This window comes from Xenopus laevis, chromosome 7S, assembly GCF_017654675.1.
Source record: "Xenopus laevis strain J_2021 chromosome 7S, Xenopus_laevis_v10.1, whole genome shotgun sequence".
NCBI classification, from domain to species: Eukaryota; Metazoa; Chordata; class Amphibia; order Anura; family Pipidae; genus Xenopus; species Xenopus laevis.
In genome coordinates, this window is record NC_054384.1 from 33,211,258 (window position 1) to 33,233,854 (window position 22,597).

Below are 22,597 nucleotides of genomic sequence, written 5' to 3' on the forward strand. Positions count from 1 at the left end.
ATGTTAGTCCACCAAATAAATGTGCAGGCAAGATGGTGAATGAAAAGTATATGAAAAAGTATATAATAAGTAAGATTCTGCACTGTATTCCCTCTACAGTGTGAATGATTAAGAGGCTTAAGAATATGAACTATAAACATCATAGAACAGAACCTAAAAATGGCGTCTAATCAATTCATCAGTTAGGGTGTATAAGGAACATTCTTCAGTGCTGACTACAAACATGGTAGAAGTGTTGGTATATTGAAAAAACACACATAACTGTAATAACCATCCTCTTTATACATTCTTAGTGTTGCAAAAATACCTGGATTAAGAATAATTGGATTTTTTGATACTCACCGTTAAATCCATTTCTCTGTAGTCGAAAGGGGGACACAGGGACCGATGGGGTTAAGCTCCATCCTCCAGGAGGCAGGACACTTGATAATTAATTTAAGGGGCGTGGCCTACTTGGCTTAACCCCGCACACTGTGCTCAACAATCAGTTTGTTCCAAATTTAACTATATGTGTAACTGAACATTATAACCGATTAATAACTATGACAGAATGAAAGCCAGGGACTATCCTGGACACGACCATCTGGTCAACGGCTCGTCCGAGGGCGGGAAGCCCTGTGTCCCCCTTTCGACTACAGAGAAATGGATTTAACGGTGAGTATCAAAAAATCCAATTTTCTCTGTCGTCTTAGGGGGACACAGGGACCGATGGGGACTTAACAAAGCAGTCCCAGAACAGCAGGGTGGGACGAGCCAATGAACGTAATTAATGTAGAACAGACTGCAACACCTTGCGACCGAAAGCGGCCTCAGCTGAAGATGTTGAGTCGAGTCTGTAAAATTTAGTAAAAGTATGAGCGGAGGACCAGGTAGCCGCTCTGCAGATCTGATCCAAGGAAGCGGCATTGCGCCATGCCGATGATGCTCCCATTGCTCTTGTGGAATGAGCTTTGACACCCTGTGGTGGTGTCCTTCTTTTAGACAGGTAAGCTTGACTGATGGTTAGTTTGATCCACCTGGCAATGGTTGTCTTGGAAGCTGGAAGGCCCTTACGAGGACCAACTGGAAGAACAAATAGTGTTTGAGATTTCCTAAAGGGCTTTGACCGTTCAAGGTACCACCGAAGTGCCCTGACAACGTCTAGATTGTGGAGACGTCGTTCTTTGTCATTCTTGGGATCTGGACACAATGATGGAACTATAATTTCCTGATTAATGTGGAAGGATGATACCACCTTGGGTAGAAATGAAGGAACTGTTCGTAAAACTGCCTTGTCCTTGTGGAATACCAGAAATGACGGATCACAGGATAGAGCACTCAGTTCAGACACCCTTCTGGTAGACGAAATTGCCACTAAAAACACAGTCTTGTACGTGAGCCAGGTATCAGAAATTGAATGCATCGGTTCAAACGGTGGATCAAGCAAGGCCTCTAGCACCAGATTGAGATCCCAACCTGCAACAGGCGGATGAAATGGAGGACTTACATGTGTCACTCCCTGTAGAAAGGTCCGTATGGTATCATCTGTTGCGAGCCGGTGTTGGAACAGAATAGACAATGCCGATATCTGTACTTTCAGTGAACTGAGTTTGAGGCCTAGTTGTAGGCCTCGCTGTAGAAAGGAAAGTATCCTAGGAATGTTGAGTTCCAGAAAAGTAAACCCGAGTTCTTCACACCAAGTGAAATAGGAAAACCACACCCTGTGATAGGACTTGGAAGAAGTCGGTTTCCGTGCTCTTAGCATTGTTGATATAACTTCTTCAGTTATCCCCTTTCTTCGCCAGATGGATGCCTCAACAGCCATCCCGTCAAAGCGAACAGCCCGGGATTGTGGTGTGTTACTGGGCCCTGGCTGAGCAGGTCTGGTCTGCACTGAAGCCGGATCGGTTGGTCTATCGACAGATCTTGTAGATCGGAGAACCATGTTCTTCGAGGCCAATAGGGAGCTATCACGATTACGGTGATATCGGATTGTCTGATCTTCTTGAGGACTCGAGGTAGCATTGGAAGCGGAGGGAAGATGTACGCCAGGTTGAATGACCAGGGTTGAGTCATGGCGTCTACCCCTGCCGCTAGTGAGTCTCGGGATCGAGCAAAAAACGTGTGAACCTTTCGATTTGTTCTGGAGGCCATCAGATCTATTTGCGGTTGGCCCCAGAGATCCACTAGCATCATGAAGGCTTCCGGATGAAGTTCCCACTCGCCCGGTTCTACCTGATTGCGGCTGAGGAAATCTGCTTTTGTGTTGGACACACCTGGAATGTGAATGGCCGACAATCGGACTTGGTTGGTCTCGGCCCATCCCAAAATCAATTGTGCTTCCTTCAGTGCTGCTTTGCTGCGTGTTCCTCCCTGACGATTTATGTACGCCACTGTGGTGACGTTGTCGCTTTGTATGCGAACTGGTCTTTGGTGAAGACGGTGAGACCAATGTAGTAGCGCTTGCTTTACGGCCCTCAACTCTAGGATGTTGATGGGTAGTTTGGATTCCTCGAGAGACCATTGACCTTGTGCGGATAGGTTGTTCCATGTGGCCCCCCAGCCTTTTAGGCTGGCGTCTGTGGAGATGACATCCCAATTTGGAGTCGCCCAGGATTGACCGTTGGTCAAATTGTCCGTGATCAACCACCACTGGAGACTCTCCCTTGTTGTCTGAGAGAGACGTATTACTCGAGACAAGAGACCTCCTTTCCAAGCTGAGAGTATGTTCTCTTGCAAGGCTCGTAGGTGAATCTGTGCAAACGGTACCGCCTCGATGGTCGACACCATCAGTCCCAGTACTTTCATCGCCATGTGGACTGTCGGCCTCTGGTGTGAAATCAGTGATTGTACTTGATCTCTGATCTTGTATTGTTTCTCTAGTGGAAGACATACAATTTGTGTCATTGTGTTGAATTCCAGGCCTAGGAATATCATCTGGTAGCTGGGCTGTAAATTGGACTTTGACCAATTGATGGTCCAGCCGAAGCTCTGCAAAAGTCGAATTGCCTTGATTAGATCCTCCTTGGCCTTCTCTTCTGATCTGGCTTTCAGAAGAAGGTCGTCCAGGTATGGTGTCACCGATATTCCTTGTAGGCGTAAGGTTGCTGCCGATACCGCCATGAGTTTGGTGAACACCCTGGGCGCTGAGGACAGTCCAAACGGAAGTGCCGCAAACTGAAAGTGTTGGTTCGCAAAGGCGAATCTGAGATATCTCTGGTGAGGTGCCCAAATCGGAACATGGAGGTATGCATCCTGGATGTCTAACGACATCATGAGCTGTCCGTGCTCCATTCCTCGTATCACTGAACGAAGTGTTTCCATCTTGAAACGAATGGACCGAATAAACCTGTTCAACTGTTTGAGATCTAAGACCGGCCTGAAGGACCCGTCCTTCTTCGGTACTATAAACAGATTGGAGTAAAACCCCAAGAATCTCTCCGGCTGTGGCACTGGTATAATTACCCCAGTGTTTTCCAGCTTGGTAATGCACTGTAGAAAGGCTAGAGCCTTCTTGGGATGAGATGGTACTCTGGACATAAGGAATTTCCTGGGGGGTAATTTTGTGAAGTCGAGGTGATAGCCTTCTGTGACTATTTCGTTGACCCATGCATCTGAAGAGTGATGGATCCACACCTCCCGGAATCGTAGTAGTTTGCCCCCTATTTGTTCTAGCGATTCCGGAAGGAATGCCCCGTCATGCTGAGGCAGACTTGTCTCCTGTGGGTTTGTTGAAGGGTTTGTTGGCCTTCCATGGAGGACGGCCCTTATCATTGGTTTTGCTCCGAAAGTGTGAACGTTGCGGTGGACTGCTTTTACGTGAGTAACGTCCGCTTTGGCCACGAAAAAATTTTCCACGTCTAGCTGTTCCTGTGGATCTATTCTTCGCCTGAGGGAGAAAGGTGCTTTTCCCTCCTGTTGCTTGTGAAATTATTTTCTCAAGTTCCTCTCCAAACAACCGTTGGCCCTTGAATGGTAACGAAGTTAGTGATTTCTTGGAACTTAGGTCAGCTGACCAGTTTTTAAGCCATAATGTTCTGCGTGCCGCTATGGACAGGGCTGATGTTCTAGCAGTGATCTGTGAGGTGTCAAGGGTGGTGTCACTGAGATAGGCTGCTGCTTCTGCAATAGTTTGAGCAGAAGACACTAGGTCAGTTCTGGGTACTCCTTCTTGGATGTCCTTGACCAGTGATTCCGCCCATGCTTGAATAGCTCTGGACACCCAGGCTGATGCTAAGCTGGGCCTCAGGGTTGAACCCGAGGACGAGTAGATTGCTCTTAAGAACCCCTCCAGCCGTCTGTCTGATGGATCTTTAAAAGCAGCCGCGTCAGTTACTGGCAGAGTGGTGGATTTTGACAGTCTGGATACTGGAGCATCCACTACAGGTGGATTTGTCCACTTCTCCACTAGGTCTTTGGAAAAGGGATAGGTTTTTGAGAACTTTCTTGTAGCTTGAAACTTTCGTTCAGGATTGTTCCATTCGTCTTGTATCATATCCATCAACTGCTCGTGTGATGGAAATACTATTGTGGATTTATGTTGTCTCTTGAATAATCTGGATGTTTCAGTTTGTTTTGGTGCTTGTGAAATATTGAGAATTTCGATCACCCCTTTAATGATTTTATCCACATCATGTTGGGAATCACGATCTCTGTCACCTTCTTGATTCTCCTCTTCCTCCCCTGAGGACACATCTGAGGGTAGAATTTCGCCTTCTGACTGGGAAGAAGGCTGATCTACAGACGACTCGTCTGGTGATGCATCCGCTAGGGTATTGCCTTTGGAATCATCAGAGCGTTTGCGTTTGGTGCTTGGTTTCTGACTGAACTTAGCCAAAGCCTTTCCTAAATTATCTGCAATGGCTGGAAGCCCTTGTAGAGATGCTAGGGATTGTGAAAGCTGAACTGCCCAGAGAGGGGCCGCCATATCTTGCACCCGGCTGGGCCCTGGCTGGTGTGGGGGAGTTCCTGACTCAGTGTTCTCTTCTTGTGCCCCAGTTGGAACAAGGTTGTCCCCTGAAGCTGCTGAATTAGCTTGTCCCATTGAACAAGGTCTGCACAGCGGTTCACTCTGACCCCCCGCAATTTTTGTCTGACATTTTGTACAAGTAAAATAGGTTACCTGTGCTGTGGTGGGTGCTCTCCCCCCCGCCCTGGTAAATAGACCCACTGGCCTACCTTCTGCCATGGAATCACCTGAGAGGTGAGACAGTGTGCAGGGCTGAAACAAGTAGCAGCTACTGTAACAGCAGATATCTGTGCTTTAGCAGATATAACAACAGGCCAATATGGTTCCGTTTCCACTTCCCTGCACTTGCTAGCACTCTGGAGTGTGTGAGCGCGCTCCTGGTAGCGTGTTCCGCAGCGTTTGTGGAACCAAAATGGCCGCTGGAACGCATTTGCGTTCCACTGCGGACCGGATCCAAAATGGCGCTGAGCGCCAAAACGCCGCGATGCCAGCCAGCCTCAGCCCTCCTCCTAACATGCGCCATGATTCTCCTCTTACACGGAGCCTCTGTTGGAACTCCTCCAGTAAGGTATGCTGCTTAGCTTGCCTATGAGGAACGACTAGAGGAAAGAGAGATATATATATATATATATCCTCCCCTAGTGAAGCAGACAAGTGAAGCTGTTAGGAGGGCAGCTGCTAGGTGCGGATAAGGAATGGGAAGGAGGGGGGGGGGGGGGGGCCCCTGTGATAAACGGAGCAACAATAGCATAATGGCCATTGTAGAAACCATTCACCTACTGTACCTTCACTGCGGCCAGACCCTCTGTCGACCCAATGGACGCAGGCACTGTCTGGGTGGTCGTTATAGCTATTACGCTAGAAAGTGACCCCGGTGAAATTATCCATGATGGGGGTTAACCTTGAGGATGCAGGCAGCCCTGCTCCAGGTTTCACCCCGGGTGTCAGCGAATCTGACCGTAGAATATCTCCCACTCTAGGGAAGTCCATCCTCCTGGTAGCAGGACACTTGAAAAACTGATTGTTGAGCACAGTGTGCGGGGTTAAGCCAAGTAGGCCACGCCCCTTAAATTAATTATCAAGTGTCCTGCCTCCTGGAGGATGGAGCTTAACCCCATCGGTCCCTGTGTCCCCCTAAGACGACAGAGAAATTTAAGATCACCAGCCATATGTTGGTAAATTTCATTGGCAGGTCTTACCCACTTAATACAGGTCATATAAAGCCATGTAACGGTTTCCCGTGGTAAATGAGATTACTGAGCATAATTAAAAGTAACCTAAATACCATGACTTGTTTACCACAGATGGTTGAGTTCCACAAGCCACAAAAAGGTTTGGGAATCCTACATAACTCAAATCAATCAGCAGTCAGCACCCAAGTTTGCTTTGGTGAAAAATAAAATGAATGAAAACTGCAAAAGAGAAAAAAAAGCCTGAGTAAATTTACATCAATGCATTTTAGGGTTTAGATTCCTCTGAATACTGGGTCAATAGCTGCAGTGGATCCAATTTGGGGAAATGAAATTTAAATTATATGTATCAGTTGTACATCTGTAATTAATAACAGTCACTAAGACTAACAATTTAGAAAACATGTATGACATGAGGGTCATATGCTGAAATAAGAATGCATCATAAAGCTACCTACCATTAGCACTGTACAGCTCTGATTTTGTGAAGGCAGGTTATTCTAACTGCCCACAACTGTGGAGTGCACAGTAAATTTGTCAATGCAGTCCATCATGTTTTTTGTTTATTTGAATAAATCTTACCTGAGAATAGGTTAGATTTTGGTCAAAAATGCACAGAGAATACTTCTTTCTGTGTGCCATGGGCATAAGGGTCCAGGCTTGGTTTGGCTTGGCTAAACAACAACAATTTAAAGGGGTTGTTCACCTTCCAAACACTTTTTTCAATTTAGTTGTTTTTAGATTGTTCCCTAGAAATAATGACTTTTTTCCCAATTACTTTCCATAATTAATTTTTTACGTTTTTTCCAAAATCTAAGTTTAAAGTTGAATGTTCATGTCTCTGGTGTTTGAGTCTGGCAGCTCAGTAATTCAGGTGCAGACTCTAAACTTTTACAATTTTGCAACATTTAGTTGATACATTTCTCAGCTGCATCTCTGGAGTATTAGCAACAATTGTATCAATTCTAACAGCTGCCTGTAATGTAACCCAGAGATTCTGCTCAGCAGGGACAAAGATAAGAAATGTATCAACTAAATGTGTCCATTTAGAACAGTTTACAGGATCGGCGACCCCCCCCCCCCCCGAGCTGCTTCAGAAGGAAAGAAATGACACTTTACACTTCAATATTAGAAAAACCATGACACATAGAAAATAGAAAGTCATTGGAAAAAGTCGTTATTTCTGGTGATCTATCTGATAACTAGTTGTTTGAACGTGAACAACCCCTTTAACCAAATCCTGCAAGATTGCCAACATTTATTTGTTTGAAAACAGCAAAAAGTTGTAAGTTTCCTCCAAAAAGTAAAGACCAAGATTTATAAGTAAAAATTCAAATCATCCTAGCATGCCAGAAGTATCGCCCAATATACCACGGTGGTTGAACCCATCCCTGCCACATTTGCAAACAAAACTGGATCCGCAGCTATGGGCAACATATAAAATCAAATATTTGGGCCAGTTATACCAAAACCAGACACTTAAGTCTTTTACAGAGTTGTCCAAGGAATTTTGTTTACCGCGTACCATGTTTTACAGGTACCTTCAGGTTCGGCATGCCCCGAATGCCCATTTCCCATGTATACCCTTAATGGAAACACCAGCCTTGGAAGCTTTGCTTAAGGCACCTGAAAAGAAGAAAAGATTGTCCAAAGTATACCCATACGCAAAATGCTATAGTAAATGGACCCAAGACATTCCTACTTTGGAATTAGACGACTGGGATGACATAACAGCAACCTTTGTTCCTACAGTAATTAGTAGTGGGAATAGGCTTTTACAGCATGAGATGATACATAGATTGTATTACACGCCAGTGCGTTTGCATAATATGGGATTGACCCCAGCTAATCTGTGTTATAAATTATGGTCTAGACCCAGGTTCCTTTATGCATGTCTTTTGGTCCTGTACGGTGATTAATACCTTTTGGGAGAATGTAGCTATGTATTTGCAAATCTATTTGGACTTTTTTTTGCTAGGTCATATAGACCAATTACTCCCACAACAAGCTAAACGACAAATTTTTCAGTTATTTTTCTTTTATGCAAGGAAAGTTATTGCACTTAAGTGGAAACTCCAAGACCCTCCTACGGTATCATTATGGTAAAAATTGATTAATGAAGCGCTTCCCATGTGTAGATTTACCTACATGAGTAGAGGTTGTCCAGAAAAATTTGCTAAAATTTGGGATGCATGGACTACGTGCCAAGAAACCACCACAGAGATGGACTAACTCATCTGGTATAGCATAAATACTGGACAATGGATGGTCCAACCACCATCCCCCACCAACCATCCACTCTTTTTTTTTTTAATTTTCCTTCCATCAATATGATTTGTGTTATTGTTAAATGTAAAAATAAAGGCTTTAAAAAAAAAATTCAAATAATTTATTAGGACATACAGATAACCGCCTAACATGTTTTGTGCCTATAGGGCACTTACTCATAGGCCTATGAGCCTATGAGTAAGTGCCCCAGTAGGCACGAAACGCGTTAGGCAGTTATCTGTATGTCCTAATAAATGATTTGAATTTTTACTTATAATCTTGGTCTTTACTTTTTGGAGAAAACTCACAACTTTTTGCTGTTTTGGACTTATGCACCCGTGGACTGGGGTGAACTGTATTTTCTCTTTTCATTAATTGCTTTGGATATTTTGCTGTTTGATTAATAATGGTACACTTATTGGCATTGCGTACCAATCTCTTTCATATTTTAACATTTGTGTGAAGCCAAAAAGCCCTGACTTTGGTGCCTCTCTGCATGGATTGAAGCCTCTATTCGTCAGTATCCCCAATGAGGAGCAGAATACCATTCCATAATTTCCCAGGATTACCCACACAGCTACCAGCTCCACCATGCGCTACAGAAATAAGATTAAGAGACAAGATGTTTGTTACAAGAGGCTGAATAAATTGTAGATTCATTTGTAGGAGACATGGATGACCTTTGCATGGATTTCTCACTTTACTTTAAGTTTGTGTTTTCCTCGGACAAGAATTTACCCCATGTTCAAGATAATTTTGTAATTTCTTCCTCTATAAATTTTTAGAACTGACAAGATGACGCCACCCAAACACACATTTTAGGCATTATGAGACATCACTAACTCACAGAAAGTGAGTCTACAAAGCTTTATACATAGGTTCTACAGCCTTCTCAGTGCTGTTAAACAATCCATTTGCTTAGAAAATGTAACTTAAAAGCAATTCTTGGCCATTTTAAATTAGGACTTCACTAGTTTATTATAGTATAAATGAAAGGTATTATGGGGGATGAGAAAATGTAGGGCTGCATGCATAAAGCGAGTGAACAGTGTTAGCATGCATAAGGCATTGTGAATGAAATTATGATCACGCACATGACAAGGGAAAGACAGACGGTTCACTTACTGCACTAGGAATTGCATCTGGGTCTATTCTGTGCCTTGTTTTCTGCTGGGGTGGCAGTTCATTAGCTTGCTTTATTGTTTAAAAGACAAAAAAAAAAAAAATGCCGCAAAATAGCAAAGAGAAAGAGTATTAAAGAATAATGATTACTGAACAAAAAGGTTAACCCAACATTTCTGAACTTTTTGCACCATCATGAAGCTCTTTGCAAGTTGTGTATATGTTGCACTGTTGGTGCTTTCCTGCCAACGCTTTTTAAATGACTGATGTGAGCGATGTGAATCATGTAGAATATGCTGGCACTGTATAGATAACTGTTCAATGCAAATTAGGACTTTTCTTAAGCAGACTGAAGGCTTAGAAGATTGTTACTATTTAAAGGGAAACAATCAAGTATACACTAAACTGTGGTTCAAACATATGTATAGACTTAAGTACAGGAAAGCTAGGCACATTTTTAGAAAAGTGTTACTATTTAATGGGATTAAAGGACAATAGAATAATGCCAGAAATGCTGTATTTTGTATACTAAACATAAACTTACTGCACCAGAAGCCTAAACAAATGATTTATGCTTTAAAAGTTGGCCACAGGGGGTCATCATCTTGTAACTTTGTTAAACATCTTTGCAAGACCAAGACTGTGCACCTGCTCAGTGTGGTCTCGGCTGCTTAGAGATCGTCATAAATGATCAAAAGAGCACAAGTCAAATAATATCTGACAGAAGCCGATACAGCAAAACTGATTAATAATCAGAATAGGCAGACTGCACTGGGTCCTGTGTGGCCATGTAATCTAATGTGGATTTTATAGTTATTGTATTGTTTAATACAAATTTTCTCCAACTCTGCAGAACCAGTGGCTGCTGCAAAATAATCCTCCAAATAGAATCCCAGTTCATTTTAAAACTTTTTAAATCTGGCTCCATGATCTTAGTCCCTGCAGCTGGAGTTGGAAACAGTAAAGGGAATGTAAAGGCAAAAATAAAATCCAATACAAATCTCTACACAGTCGCAGACTGCTCTACAGGGAAACAAACAAAGCTGCTTGAGTTCTGCATGGCTGGGAAGTAAGGCAGAGGGCTCCCCCCGCTGTTTATAAGTATGATTGTTTCCCTGCAGAGCAGTTAGGGATCGTCTGACAATTCCTATCCACAGCAGTAAATGAAGGGAGAATTTCACTGCACTTCACTTACAAAAACGGTACACATTTTTTAATTAAAGTATATTGGGGATAGGTTTCGTTTTTATTAAAGAAAGTAAAAATTAGATTTTATTTTTTTGCCTTTACATGCCCTTTAACTATATAGAAGTTACACATTTTGGTGTAAGGTCAGTGCATTTAGTCACTGCACACGATCTGTACAAAATCTTCCTCTTCAATAACAGGAGGATGCCATTCTCATCACTACATTCACACAGTAACCCATGGCTATCCAATAGATCTTTTCTCTCAGCGTTGTTCTTGCAGCTGGCTGAAGAAATCTAAACACTGACTGGTTGCTATGGGCTTTTACCAAGGATCAAATTTGTCCAGTGTCTAGTGAGCCCAATGGAGTCGTTGCAGGCCATGTCAGCATGTTACATTATGCTTAAGGTTCCTATGTCATCCGTTTACGTTTACACACACACAAAACATACTTGATTAATTAATAACTGGTTTAAATTCAGGCTGCAAAGCATTCATTTCAAACACAATTATATGCAAATGTTCAGAAAGCCACCATTTTTTGCAGATCACTGCTAAACTATTTTCGTTACTGGTCAGCAATGCGTTCACCTGCATTGCATAAGTATGTTCCTAGTCACATGTAGGAGTGGATGAGGGAAAGGTGAACAATTACATATCGGTCTAAACAAGTGTCAGCAGGAAAAGTCCTATACTTCCTTTGTCTAACTAAAACTTTAGCTCTCGTGGAAAAGCAACGATTCCTAAGAATTTCCTTCCTTTGACATGACTTGTACCAGGAAGAGTTTTCTCCTGAGAAAACAAAGCATACATATGTTTGCCCATCAGCTATTTACTTTATTGCCTGTGGTAGAGCATTTTCTGCGAGATTTAATGTCCAAGATAGCAAAGATTAAACCACAAGCAACAAATCTCACCTTCTGCCTTAGTCCTTAAGTTCACCAGGAACTGAAAAAACATATTGACACTACAAACAAAAAATTAACAGTGCAGTATACGACAACTTCCAAAGAGTTTGATGATGGATGCAAAATATACAGAAGTGTTAAATTCACTTTAACACCTTTATCTTAGCCCAACAATAAGCCAAATTGTGGTTATAGGGATCAGTTAAATATAATTTCATGCAAAATGTTAATTGCCAAGCTACACTTACAATGCACCACACTCTGTACAGTACATTGAGCATCTTAGAATGCAAAGTGTAAAGAAAAATTACAAAGGAAATGCAGAACACATAAGCAGGACAACATTAAACGAAGATATTTTATATGTATTATTATTGTAAATAAAGTTAAAAACCTTGATATGACGTTGGAATATATATTTCTGAAGAATAGCTGCCTGCACACCAATATTAAAACTAAAAAATATATATACTTGTTGGTTCAGGGATAAAATTTTCAATGGTAGAGTGAATTATTTGCAGTGTAAACAATGTAATTTAGAAATAATTACTACACCATAAAAATCTATTATTGTGAAGGCTTGGGACCTGGAGTTTTATGCATAAGGGAACTTACCATAATTTGGATCTAACATAAATGCTAAATTTACTAAATTTGACTAAATAAACTTGTTTTGCCACCAATGTGGGTTCATGCATCATAATAAAAACAGAAACTGTTTTATTATTACACATAAAAAGTATTATACTATAAGAATGGATGCATGTAGATCTTTTACTATTAAAGAGTTGAACACTCTTTAAGGGTACTTTGTCTTTTTTTTCATATGCCATATTTCATATGGCACTCAACGCGCTTCGTTTTCCGAAGTCGCCTCACGGGGAAACCTGAAGAAGAGAAACCTGAAGAAGAGGTGATTTGTTGCCGTGCGACTAAATCTCCCCGAATCTTTGCGCGTATTTCTGCCCTAAAACATGACTGGGGCCAGCTGGGAAACTGACAATACGTCTAGCCCCATGTCAGATATCAAAATTAAATTTAAAAAAATCTGTTTGCTCTTTTGAGAAATGGATTTCATAGCAGAATTCTGCTGAAGCAGCACTATCAACTGATGCGTTTTGAAAAAAAAAACTGGTTTTTCCCATGACAGTATCCCTTTAAAGTTTGCTCATAGCTAAAAAAAAAAAGATAAAATACCATAAACTGTCAGCAAAGGTATTTACCTGTGCTTAGTGCAATAAGTAGAACATTTAATTGTTGTGGGCCTCATACTCCCCTTTTTAGATAAACAAGTACTGAGAGTGCAGAGGAAAACACTCTGCTGTACTGTAGTTCAGTTACCTTGGCCACTAGATCCCATGTGCCTTGTGTCAAGGTAGCACAAAACAGAAGCATAAGCCTTATGCCGTTATAGCGGTTCTATGATTAAAGGAACAGTAACATCAAAAAATGAAAGTAATAAAAATATAATTCAGTGTTGCCCTGCACTGGTAAAACTGTTGTGTTTGCTTCAGAAACACTACTTTTGTTTATATAAATAAGCTGCTCTGTAGCAATGGAGGCATTTATTCAAAGGAGAAAAGGTTCAGGTTACACAGCAGATAGCAGATAAGCTCTGTAGAACATAATAGTTTTATCTGTTAACTTGTGCCATATAGCCTTTTTTCAATTTCCGCCATTGCTACACAGCAGCTTATTTACATGAACTATGGTAGTGTTTCTGAAGAATACCGTTTTACCAGAGCAGGGCAACAGTACATAATGTTGTCATTACTTTAAAACACTTTCCTTTTTTGGTGTTACTGTTCCTTTAAACTAGGTACTGGGAACCGCAAATAGTTTGATCTCTCATACAGTGCTTGACAGAAAAAGGCATGAAACAGGCAAGTTATGTATTTATATACATGTGCTCGGAGAAAAACAAAATAGCTTTTCACTAATTTTCTAAATCTTAGGTACTAATCATTTGTTACTCATCCGAGAAAAGTGAAATGGATTTATGACACATGTAGCAAAATTATTATTGTACAGTTGCTTTAAGTTGTAGAATGTGGCCTTTTTTATCAGCTATTACTTCATAATGTACAAGTGCCACTAAATTATTTTCATGGCCAGAATGTCACCAGTCTTTATTTTAGGCTCTAAGAAATAATGTTGAGACGGGGATTTCTCAGCAGTTTGTATCAGTACTCAAGCAATATGGTTCAATGCATATACGTTACAACTTTTAGGCAATGTATGAACAGGTAGTTTAGCCCAGTTTAAGAATTGTTGTATTGTATTTTCTGATATTAATGTTGCACAAATAAATTACAACATACACCTAAGAGTTTCAAATCGCTGGTGGAAACCATTAAACATCTGAATGAATTATTATACATGAGGTAAATTTCCAGTACTGCACATAAAGTTAACATATATCTGTTAAAGTGGATGTAAAAAAGAAATAATGAATAAAGTTAAAAATATAAGCATTGAAAATGCTTCCTACAAGCATATTAGAAATAAACCACATTTTGTATAGATGGCACAAATAATAGTAATACTTACAGGACTGGGAATGGAATCCGGGTCCAGCCTTTTTTGTGCAGGGGGCGGTGGTGCAGGAGGACCTTGAAGTCCAGGTTGGGTGCCGTAGTTTGGAGCACGTGGGTATGTCGCAGGGTATCCTGGCTGAGGACCCTTGATCTGCCCAAATGAACCTGAGAGATGAATCGATGCACATGAATTATAATGAAAATTGTGAAATTAGTATGTTTAATATCAGCCATTTCCTTAAAGTGGTTGCATTGATTTTACTAAGATACTGCAAAATGAATAGGAGAGGGCCTGAATAGAAAGATGAAAACTAAAGAGTAGCAATAATAATATATATGTAGCCTTACAGAGCATTTGTTTTTCTAAAGGCTGGAAAAAGTCAGAAAAAATGAAGGCAAACTGAAACGTTGTTTAGAAATAGCCATTCCATAACTTACTAAAAGTTGACTTAAAGGTGAACTATGCCTTTAACAATAAAAATTACCATATTTATAAATACAGATGCATTAACTATATTTTCAATCAACTAATAATAACCTAACAATAATCTGTACAGAACCCATAGTAATGCATCTAGATATATATGAGAATGCCTGACAAGGTAAACCATACACAATTACTGTTGGCTCTGATTCACAAACAGGGATGCCAATAGATAAATAGAGCATTGCAGAACATACTATGTTCAAAGGGGGTGTCCACCTTTTAGTTAACTTTTAGTATGATGTAGAGAGTGATATACAGAGACAATTTCTAATTGGTAGTCATTTTTTTTATCATTTCTGTTTTGTTAGTTATTTCACTTTTTGTTGAACGGCTCTCCAGTTTTGAATTTCAGCAGCTATGTGGTTGCTAGGGTCCAAATTAACTTAGCAACCAGGGAGTTGTTTGAATGAGAGACTGGTACATGAATAGGAAAATAAGCAGTTAAAAGTAAAAACAGCAATAAAATTGCAGCTTCACAGAGCAAAAGCTTTTGCCTACCAGGGTCATTGACCCCCATTTAAAAGTTGGATAGAGTCAGCGCAAAATTGCAAATAGGTAATTAAACAAAATAAATAATTTAAAAATTACAACCAATTCAAAAGTTGCTTAGCATTGGTCATTCTATTAAAAAAAAGATAACATAAAAGTGAACAACCACTATTATGTACTTTAAGCTACCTGAATAAACTAAATTTGTTTTAAACTAAGCACTGGGGACAAACTGAATATTGAAACTATAAACTGCAAGTAATCTGATTTTCAGCCCCCCAAGTGCTTTCATCTGGTTGTCAAGTAGTCTGTAAGTTATGAAGCAAAACACACCAGAGGGGGCTGCAGTTTGGACTTCCGGTAAAATAAACATTTACATACAAACCAAGGTGTGTTCATTTTACACAACTTCAACTTGGATTTAACCTGGATAGTTTCTTAACAAGCAAGTTGATCTAAAATACTCGAGAAAATTTTTGACAGTAATACAATCATAACATTGTAAGTACCAAAACATTATTATATTGGATACTCTTATGTAGATTAGTGATTCAAAAGTCACCCCTTTCCAATGACTTACCGTTCTGCTGAGGAGGAAATCCATCCTGACTGGATGGCATATGAGGGGGTGGACCCTGAGGACCACTCATTGTAGATATTAGTGGAACTCCAGGCATTGGTGGTTGAGCTTGGTTAGGGGACGCGTGATTTGGATGAGGTAATGGGGGTGCAGGTAGAGCCTGCCCGGGCAAAGGTGGACCCTGTGTAAATGGTTGTTGAGGACCTCCAGAAGAAGAAACATAAGTTGGTACTTGAACAGCTGAGGGTGGAGGGGGAAAACCTGGAGCTTGTGAAGAAGGAAGGTTCTGTGGAGGAGGCCCACTGGCAAAACGCTGCTGTGTTGGCTGACTCTGAGGCAGACTTGTAGGGGGCATTCCTTGTGTCAAATTTATTGGAGAAGGACCTTGGCTACTGGAATATGAATGTTGAAATCCAGATCCGGCAGTAGGAAAGCTTCCTGAACTGGGCTGAAGAGGATTCTGAACGCCTGTGGAGGGTTAAAATATATTTTAGTTCTACACAATCAATTACAATGACAGAAACTGCTATCCAATCAGTACCCCACCAGACATCTGGTACAGGATATAATAGCAATGTTCTAAATGGCAGAAACACCTAATACTCAGAAACTGCAGTAATTGAATTTCATTTTAATTCACTCAATATGCAATTAGAGCACCTCAGCAACTTTGATCCTACAATAAGTTAAGGCCGTAGCCTGATTCAAAAAGAATAAATTATACACGGCATATTAAGAATTACCATAACCCATTGCTGTTGATGTTGGTGCCGCTGCCGCATTACCGATGTGCATTCCCATAATTTGATTGGTCAGTTGCTGTGTACTAGCAGTCGATGGAGTATATGGCTGATAACTAGTTGCTTGTGGTCCTGTACCTGGTTGCATATATCGCATTGGAGGTCTGTGGGAAAAATGGATGCATTAATAAAAATGCATAATGAAAAAAAAACATTTTAGAAGAAAAATAAACCTATTTTTATTAAAGGAGAAGGAAAGGTTAAAACTAAGTAAGCCTTATCAGAAAGGTCCATCTAAATATACCAGTAAACCCCCAAAGTATTGCTGCTCTGAGTCCCCTGTCAAAAGAAACACAGCATTTCTTTCCTTCTATTGTGTACACATGGGCTTCTGTATCAGACTTCCTGCCTTCAGCTTAAATCTCATTGCCTTGGGCAAGAGCATGCTTAGTTTGCTCCTCTCTCCCTCTCCCCCCTACCTTCTCTACTGTAATCTGAGCCCAGAGCAGGGAGAGACTCAGGCAGGAAGTGATGTCACACCACATTAATACTGCAGCTCCTATCTTAAACAGAGAGTTTCTAGAGCTTTTTACTGAGGTATGGTAAAACATTCTACAGAATAAATATAACATTCTAGCTTGCACTATTGCAGCTAATCTATTGGCAATAAAATGCCTCCGTAGCTTTCCTTCTCCTTTAATATTTACTAGGATGCTACCACTCAATACATCAAACAGGTTTTATTTTTACAGGGTATTTGACACAAAATTGCAATGGGGGAAAAAAACTTTCCAAATGTTTTTTTCTATTTACTTCATTATAATTCAGATTACAAGGATTTTTCACAAACTGCGATAGGCATCAAAAATGGTGTGAAAGGGGGAAAATAAAGCAAAGCAAAAATAATTAATCCTTTATATTATTCCAGGTCATGATGAGAAAACGAAGAGTTACTGTTGAATCATTTTTAGATATATACTAGTGTAGAAAAGTAACATCTAAGTTATAAGATATAAGAATGTTTCTGATATTCATACCTTTGCATCTGATTGGCTACTGATGTTGGCCCATTGTGTGCATCTCCCTGGCCATATTGACTGTACAGCTGCTGTTCAGCTGGAAGAGACGAACCTGCTATTGTAGGTGTAGGTGCAGTCGATACTGGTGGTGGTCCCATGAGACCTAAAGCACAAAAAAATGCTATCATAAGTAATAAATGTGATTGACAGATGAAAAAGTGATGATTTGCTGACCCAAAATAGGTTATAGATAACTTTGATGCAAGTATATATCCTTAGGGATATAAAAATGTAGAAAGTCTGGTCAGGCATCCACTTTCTCCTCAAAACCGAATATCACAAGCTCGGCACTAAACTGATTTCTTAAAGCTTACTGCTGTAGCCCACAAAATCATACATCAGATCATGACATGCAGTTTAATGCAAAGCAATCTCTAGAATATCAGAAGTTATATTGTGAGGGCAGTATGCGCAGAGTGCCCCACACACTTCATCTACTGTTACAGCATCGCCCCCACAACTTTATTCATGGCAGCTTGGCTAATCCCAAGGTTACAGATACGGGTGTTCATGCCCCAAATGTCATACAAGCTGTTCTTCAGCCTGGCAAACAGTCTCTACCCTGTGGTGGGAGGGCTCCAGTTTGGGAACCATTGAACCAGAGAAAATGTTGTCAAGTAACGCTAAAGGGCAGAATTATCATAATGTGAGCTCACCACAAAAAAATGAATCCAAACTCTATTAATTGCTATGGGATTTGTATTTATCAAATGGTGAACTCTAACGTTCACCTGATGATAAATACATTTTTAAAAATGCCTAAAGAATGAAGAAAAAGTGGGTGAATTTTTCTGTGGTGAGCTCTAATCTGACATTTTGAGCAATCTGCCCTTAAGACACAGAGTTTGATTGATTGTAAGGGCTCAGTTTTACTGGTTTTCAAACTCTGTATGCAAACAGTAACAAAACTAATCAATGGTAAAGAATATTTGGCCAGATATAGGCTCAGAGACTGTTTAAAAGCACTGCTCTGGTTTAACTTTATTTCACATAAATGCATTACCCTGGTAGCTATAAAGCTATTATCAAGGAATGTTTCGGTTATTATAATGTCATATGGTACAACTGCATTGTATAACAATTATTATAATTGGTACTGGTGACTAATGGTACATATAAATGCTGAACAATTATTTACAGCAGCAAATGCGATGGAAAGTGTGAATAAGCCCTTTGAACAATGGCTTATAGCATAATTCAGGGCGTTGTCACAAAAAAAATCTGCAACTGTACAAATGGGTCCAGCAAATATAATAAAACTTGAGTGAGAAAGTGGCCCAAATTAGCCCATGTTCCATTTCCTTAGATGTGCTTTTCTGGCCGTTATGCTACCTTATCACAAACCTAACTGTAGTAAGTGCTCTATTTATAATCACCAATTACAGAAATATTAAGAGATTACATTTTTTTTTAACCAGGTAAGCTTTTATTTATAAAAAGAATACACACAAAGGTAAGAGATTACATTTACCTAAATAGTCAGAAGTAACAGGGGAAGAAGTATCAGAGGTAAAAGAATCAGGAGACCCTTTAATTGGGAACCCTGAGCTACAAAGTAAACCTGTAATACAGAAAAGAGTGAAAGAGTTTAAAAAAACAGAGATGGACAAGAAAAGAGAAGTCAGAAAGAGGTGAAATAAAAAGAAAACAATTGCATGTCAAGAACCAGGCCTTATTTTCAGGGAGATGACTCGGGCTAATTTGTACAATGGATACATGTGGTCCATGGGTGGGAAAATAACTGGAAGCTTATATCCTATTGTAGTAGAGTGAGGTGCTACAGGCTGACCTTCTGGGTCTGATTAGCCTTAGGTGGTTAATCAGTAGCCCTTAAAACCCATGCTGGTCAGTCTCTCAGAGAACACTAACAGAGAGAAATCTGGAAACTAATGTATTGAAGTCTATGTAGAAGACTATGCACAGTTACCTGCTCAGAAGTATGTAATATTGCAGTCTTTTTCTTTTTGCTGTATTGTTATTCTTGCTGCAAGCTTTTTTTTGTTGTTTTTGGAAAAAAAACTTTTTATTTTGCCACCCCTTACTGCTGGCTGAAATAAAAGCCATTTTTCTTTACAAGACTTTTGCTGTCCTGACAAACAAGCAGATCTCTTCCCGATATGTCCACCTTGAGAGCCCAATGATCGGATGATAATGTAAGGAATACTGGCAGTCGGATTGCGGGATCTTACCAACAAACAGATGCATTCCGTGATCCGACTGGATTTTTACCCCGCTGATCGACATCTGCTCGGCTCTCGGCCAGATATTGATCGGCAAAGCCTGTTGGAGGGCCCCACACATGGGCCGATAAGCTGCCGACTCGGCCTGTCTGCAGCTTTTATCGGCCCGTGTATGACCACCTTTACTGTGGAAACCTGCCGCACTATATGAAAAACAACCACCTAAAGATAACTTAGGTTCAAACAATTGTCATTCATGTAATTAACCTTTGACAGAGATCAATTTCTGTCTACAAACAAATGAAAATTGTGTTCTTACCTTGTGTAGGGTCATGTTGTGAATATCCTTGCAAAGATCCATTGTAGCCAGGATACTGAGGGAGTCCAGGCATTTGCTGAGCTGCATAAATAGGTTGTTGGTAACCTTGCTGGGGTTGCATGTAAGAAGTGGCAGGGTGTGGCTGCTGGTTTACGTTCATCTTGTGTACATCCCCACTCTGGTATTAACCTTTGCGGAAATGTAGAGAATAGACTTCACTATCAACTGTACAGAATATATAGTTCATCTAATTACATTGTTGTACAGTGCTGGTAGTAACACAACAAGACAGGTATACTCAAACATGTAAAAGAAGAAAACTCCCAGTGGATGGATAAGAATGCCAATGTAGTTTTTGATGATAATGTTACATTTGTTTTTTCTTGTTTTACAAAGATGGAGCATTCAGTATCCCATATGATTTCTCAAGTAGTTATTTTTTAATGGTAAAATTGTTTCCCTCACCAAATTGTTGGCTAATTGAGCCCAAGATGAGACTATAAAGGCAAAGCACAAGGCCACCCACAGTGGGAGGGAGGCTCCAGATGTGGAAGCCCATCATAGTGCTGAGAAAAGTGCCAGAATATTTAATCTTTTGTGCACGTGTGACACTCATTTTCCTGAGATACTGGCAGTTTTACACTGCTATGCAAGCCGATTCTCATTTGAAACCCATTATCCAGAAAGCTGGTTTACTACAAGAAGTAGTAATCGCATGAAAAATGTTTAACAATATATGAGCATCAGTCATATCCAGGGCTTACTGAAAGTGATTAAAGGGATTCAAGTGATGGCTGGTGTTCCACAAGTGCAAATATTTACTGCAGCGAAAATGAAATCAATTTGCTCTGGTAGCATAAGGCATAGCATCCAATACAGGGTGACGTTTTTTGTTACCAAAAATTACAATGTTGACAGTTCAGTTGAGTATCTGACATTAAAGATTCAAAAAATCGAACGTTTATGACTCATGTCTTTTTATGTTTTCAATAAACTACCTGAGTTTAAAAAAAAAAAAGATTCAAAAAATAAACAGTTTTTTAGGATTTGACCAAATACCAAACCACTGAACAAATGATTCATCCAAATCCCAAGCAGAATGTAATCTAATAAACCTACAAAAAATGTTTAAAAAATTCAAAAAAGACAAAAATATGTAACTTTCATTTGTCCAGAGTTCAAAAGTTATTTAAAGGAGTTGTTCACATTTGCATATATCTTGTACTGCTGATGAAAACTTGCACCATCATCTATAAAATGATACAAACTATAAAATCTTAGTGCCAAGCAAAATATATACCAAAGAGACTGGTAATAAACACAAGTCTAAATATATTCAATTTTATTTTCCACAACCTAATATAAATAAAAATTCTAGTACCTGTATTGTGTTATTTGCTGCAACAAAAAGTAAAGATTTACATTTAACATAAAAATGACAATATACAAGAAGTTTTATATTAAAAACAAAGTTGAAAATGTATTTGTTGTTTGAAAACAATTGTTTACTTTGGAGAGAAAGCATAACCGCAGAGATACGTTAGCAACCACATATTGGACATTAGGACAGTAGAACAGAATTATAATGGAATGCTTTAATAAACAAACAGAATTCAAGTCTTACTGTTAGAACAGTGTTGCAAACGGATAGGCAATGTTGATTTTTGAAGAAAATTCCTTACTACACAAATGCTGAATTTTAGATAAGATAGTTAACATCCTTCTTACAATGGCCCCATTCCCACTCCGGCTTACTACCCAGTTGCATATGAAAGAATGTTCAATAAATTCATCTGCAGGGACTGGCTCACTTTAAGGGTTAGTCCACGCGAGGAGATATGGGGAGATTTAGTCGCCTGGCGACTAATCGCCTCTTCTTCTGGGCAACAATCTCCCCGAACTGCCTTTGCGTGTCTTCTAATCCGTGATAATGAAAAGTCGCCTGCGCTAAAGCACACACGGTGCTTCGTTTTCCGAACTTTCTGATTGGAAGACGCGCGAAGGCAATTCGGGGAGATTGTCGCCAGGCGACTAAATCTCCCCGAATCGCCTCGTTTGGACTAACCCAGGGGTCAGCAACCTTTACTATCAAAAGAGCCACTTTGCCCCCTCTTCCACTAAAGAAAAATAGTCTGGAGCCGCAAAACATAACACATAAAAAAAATAACTTGTAAAAGTTTTTTTTAATTTTAACTGTTACAACAACAGAGGGCTATAGACATCATTAAAATATGCGTCACATCCACATCTATAGCCTTCGCACCTGCTGCAGCTGGACTATGGAGACTTCTCTCTTGTTTTGAGTGTGCGACCGCGGTAAGGACCATAATGAATCATCTTGCTGCGGCACGGTTTTGCCTGGGATGTTAATACAGGCCTCGCACCTGCTGGCGGCATCTTGAGTGTGCGACAGCAGTAAGCTAATGGTTAGCTTACCACGGTCGCACACTCAGGAAGCCGCCAGCAGGTGCAAAGGCTGTATAGACGATGTGACAGGCAAAGCCGTAAGACTGAGTTTCAGCAAGCAGGAAGAAGAGCCGCAGGTTGCCTACCCCTGGACTA

At 40.2% G+C, this 22,597-nt stretch overlaps 1 protein-coding gene across 1 annotated transcript in view; it reads right to left on the reverse strand.

Moving 5' to 3' along the window:
- The window catches only part of sec24c.S (SEC24 homolog C, COPII coat complex component S homeolog), a gene marked incomplete at its 5' end in the record, with an annotated part of 46,543 nt that overhangs the window by 21,000 nt on the left and 2,946 nt on the right, over positions 1-22,597 (reverse strand). Inside the window, 5 exon segments of the mRNA NM_001094363.1 lie at positions 14,175-14,326; positions 15,718-16,185; positions 16,461-16,621; positions 17,495-17,639; positions 20,036-20,224. Coding sequence (NP_001087832.1) covers positions 14,175-14,326; positions 15,718-16,185; positions 16,461-16,621; positions 17,495-17,639; positions 20,036-20,195 — 1,086 coding nt within the window.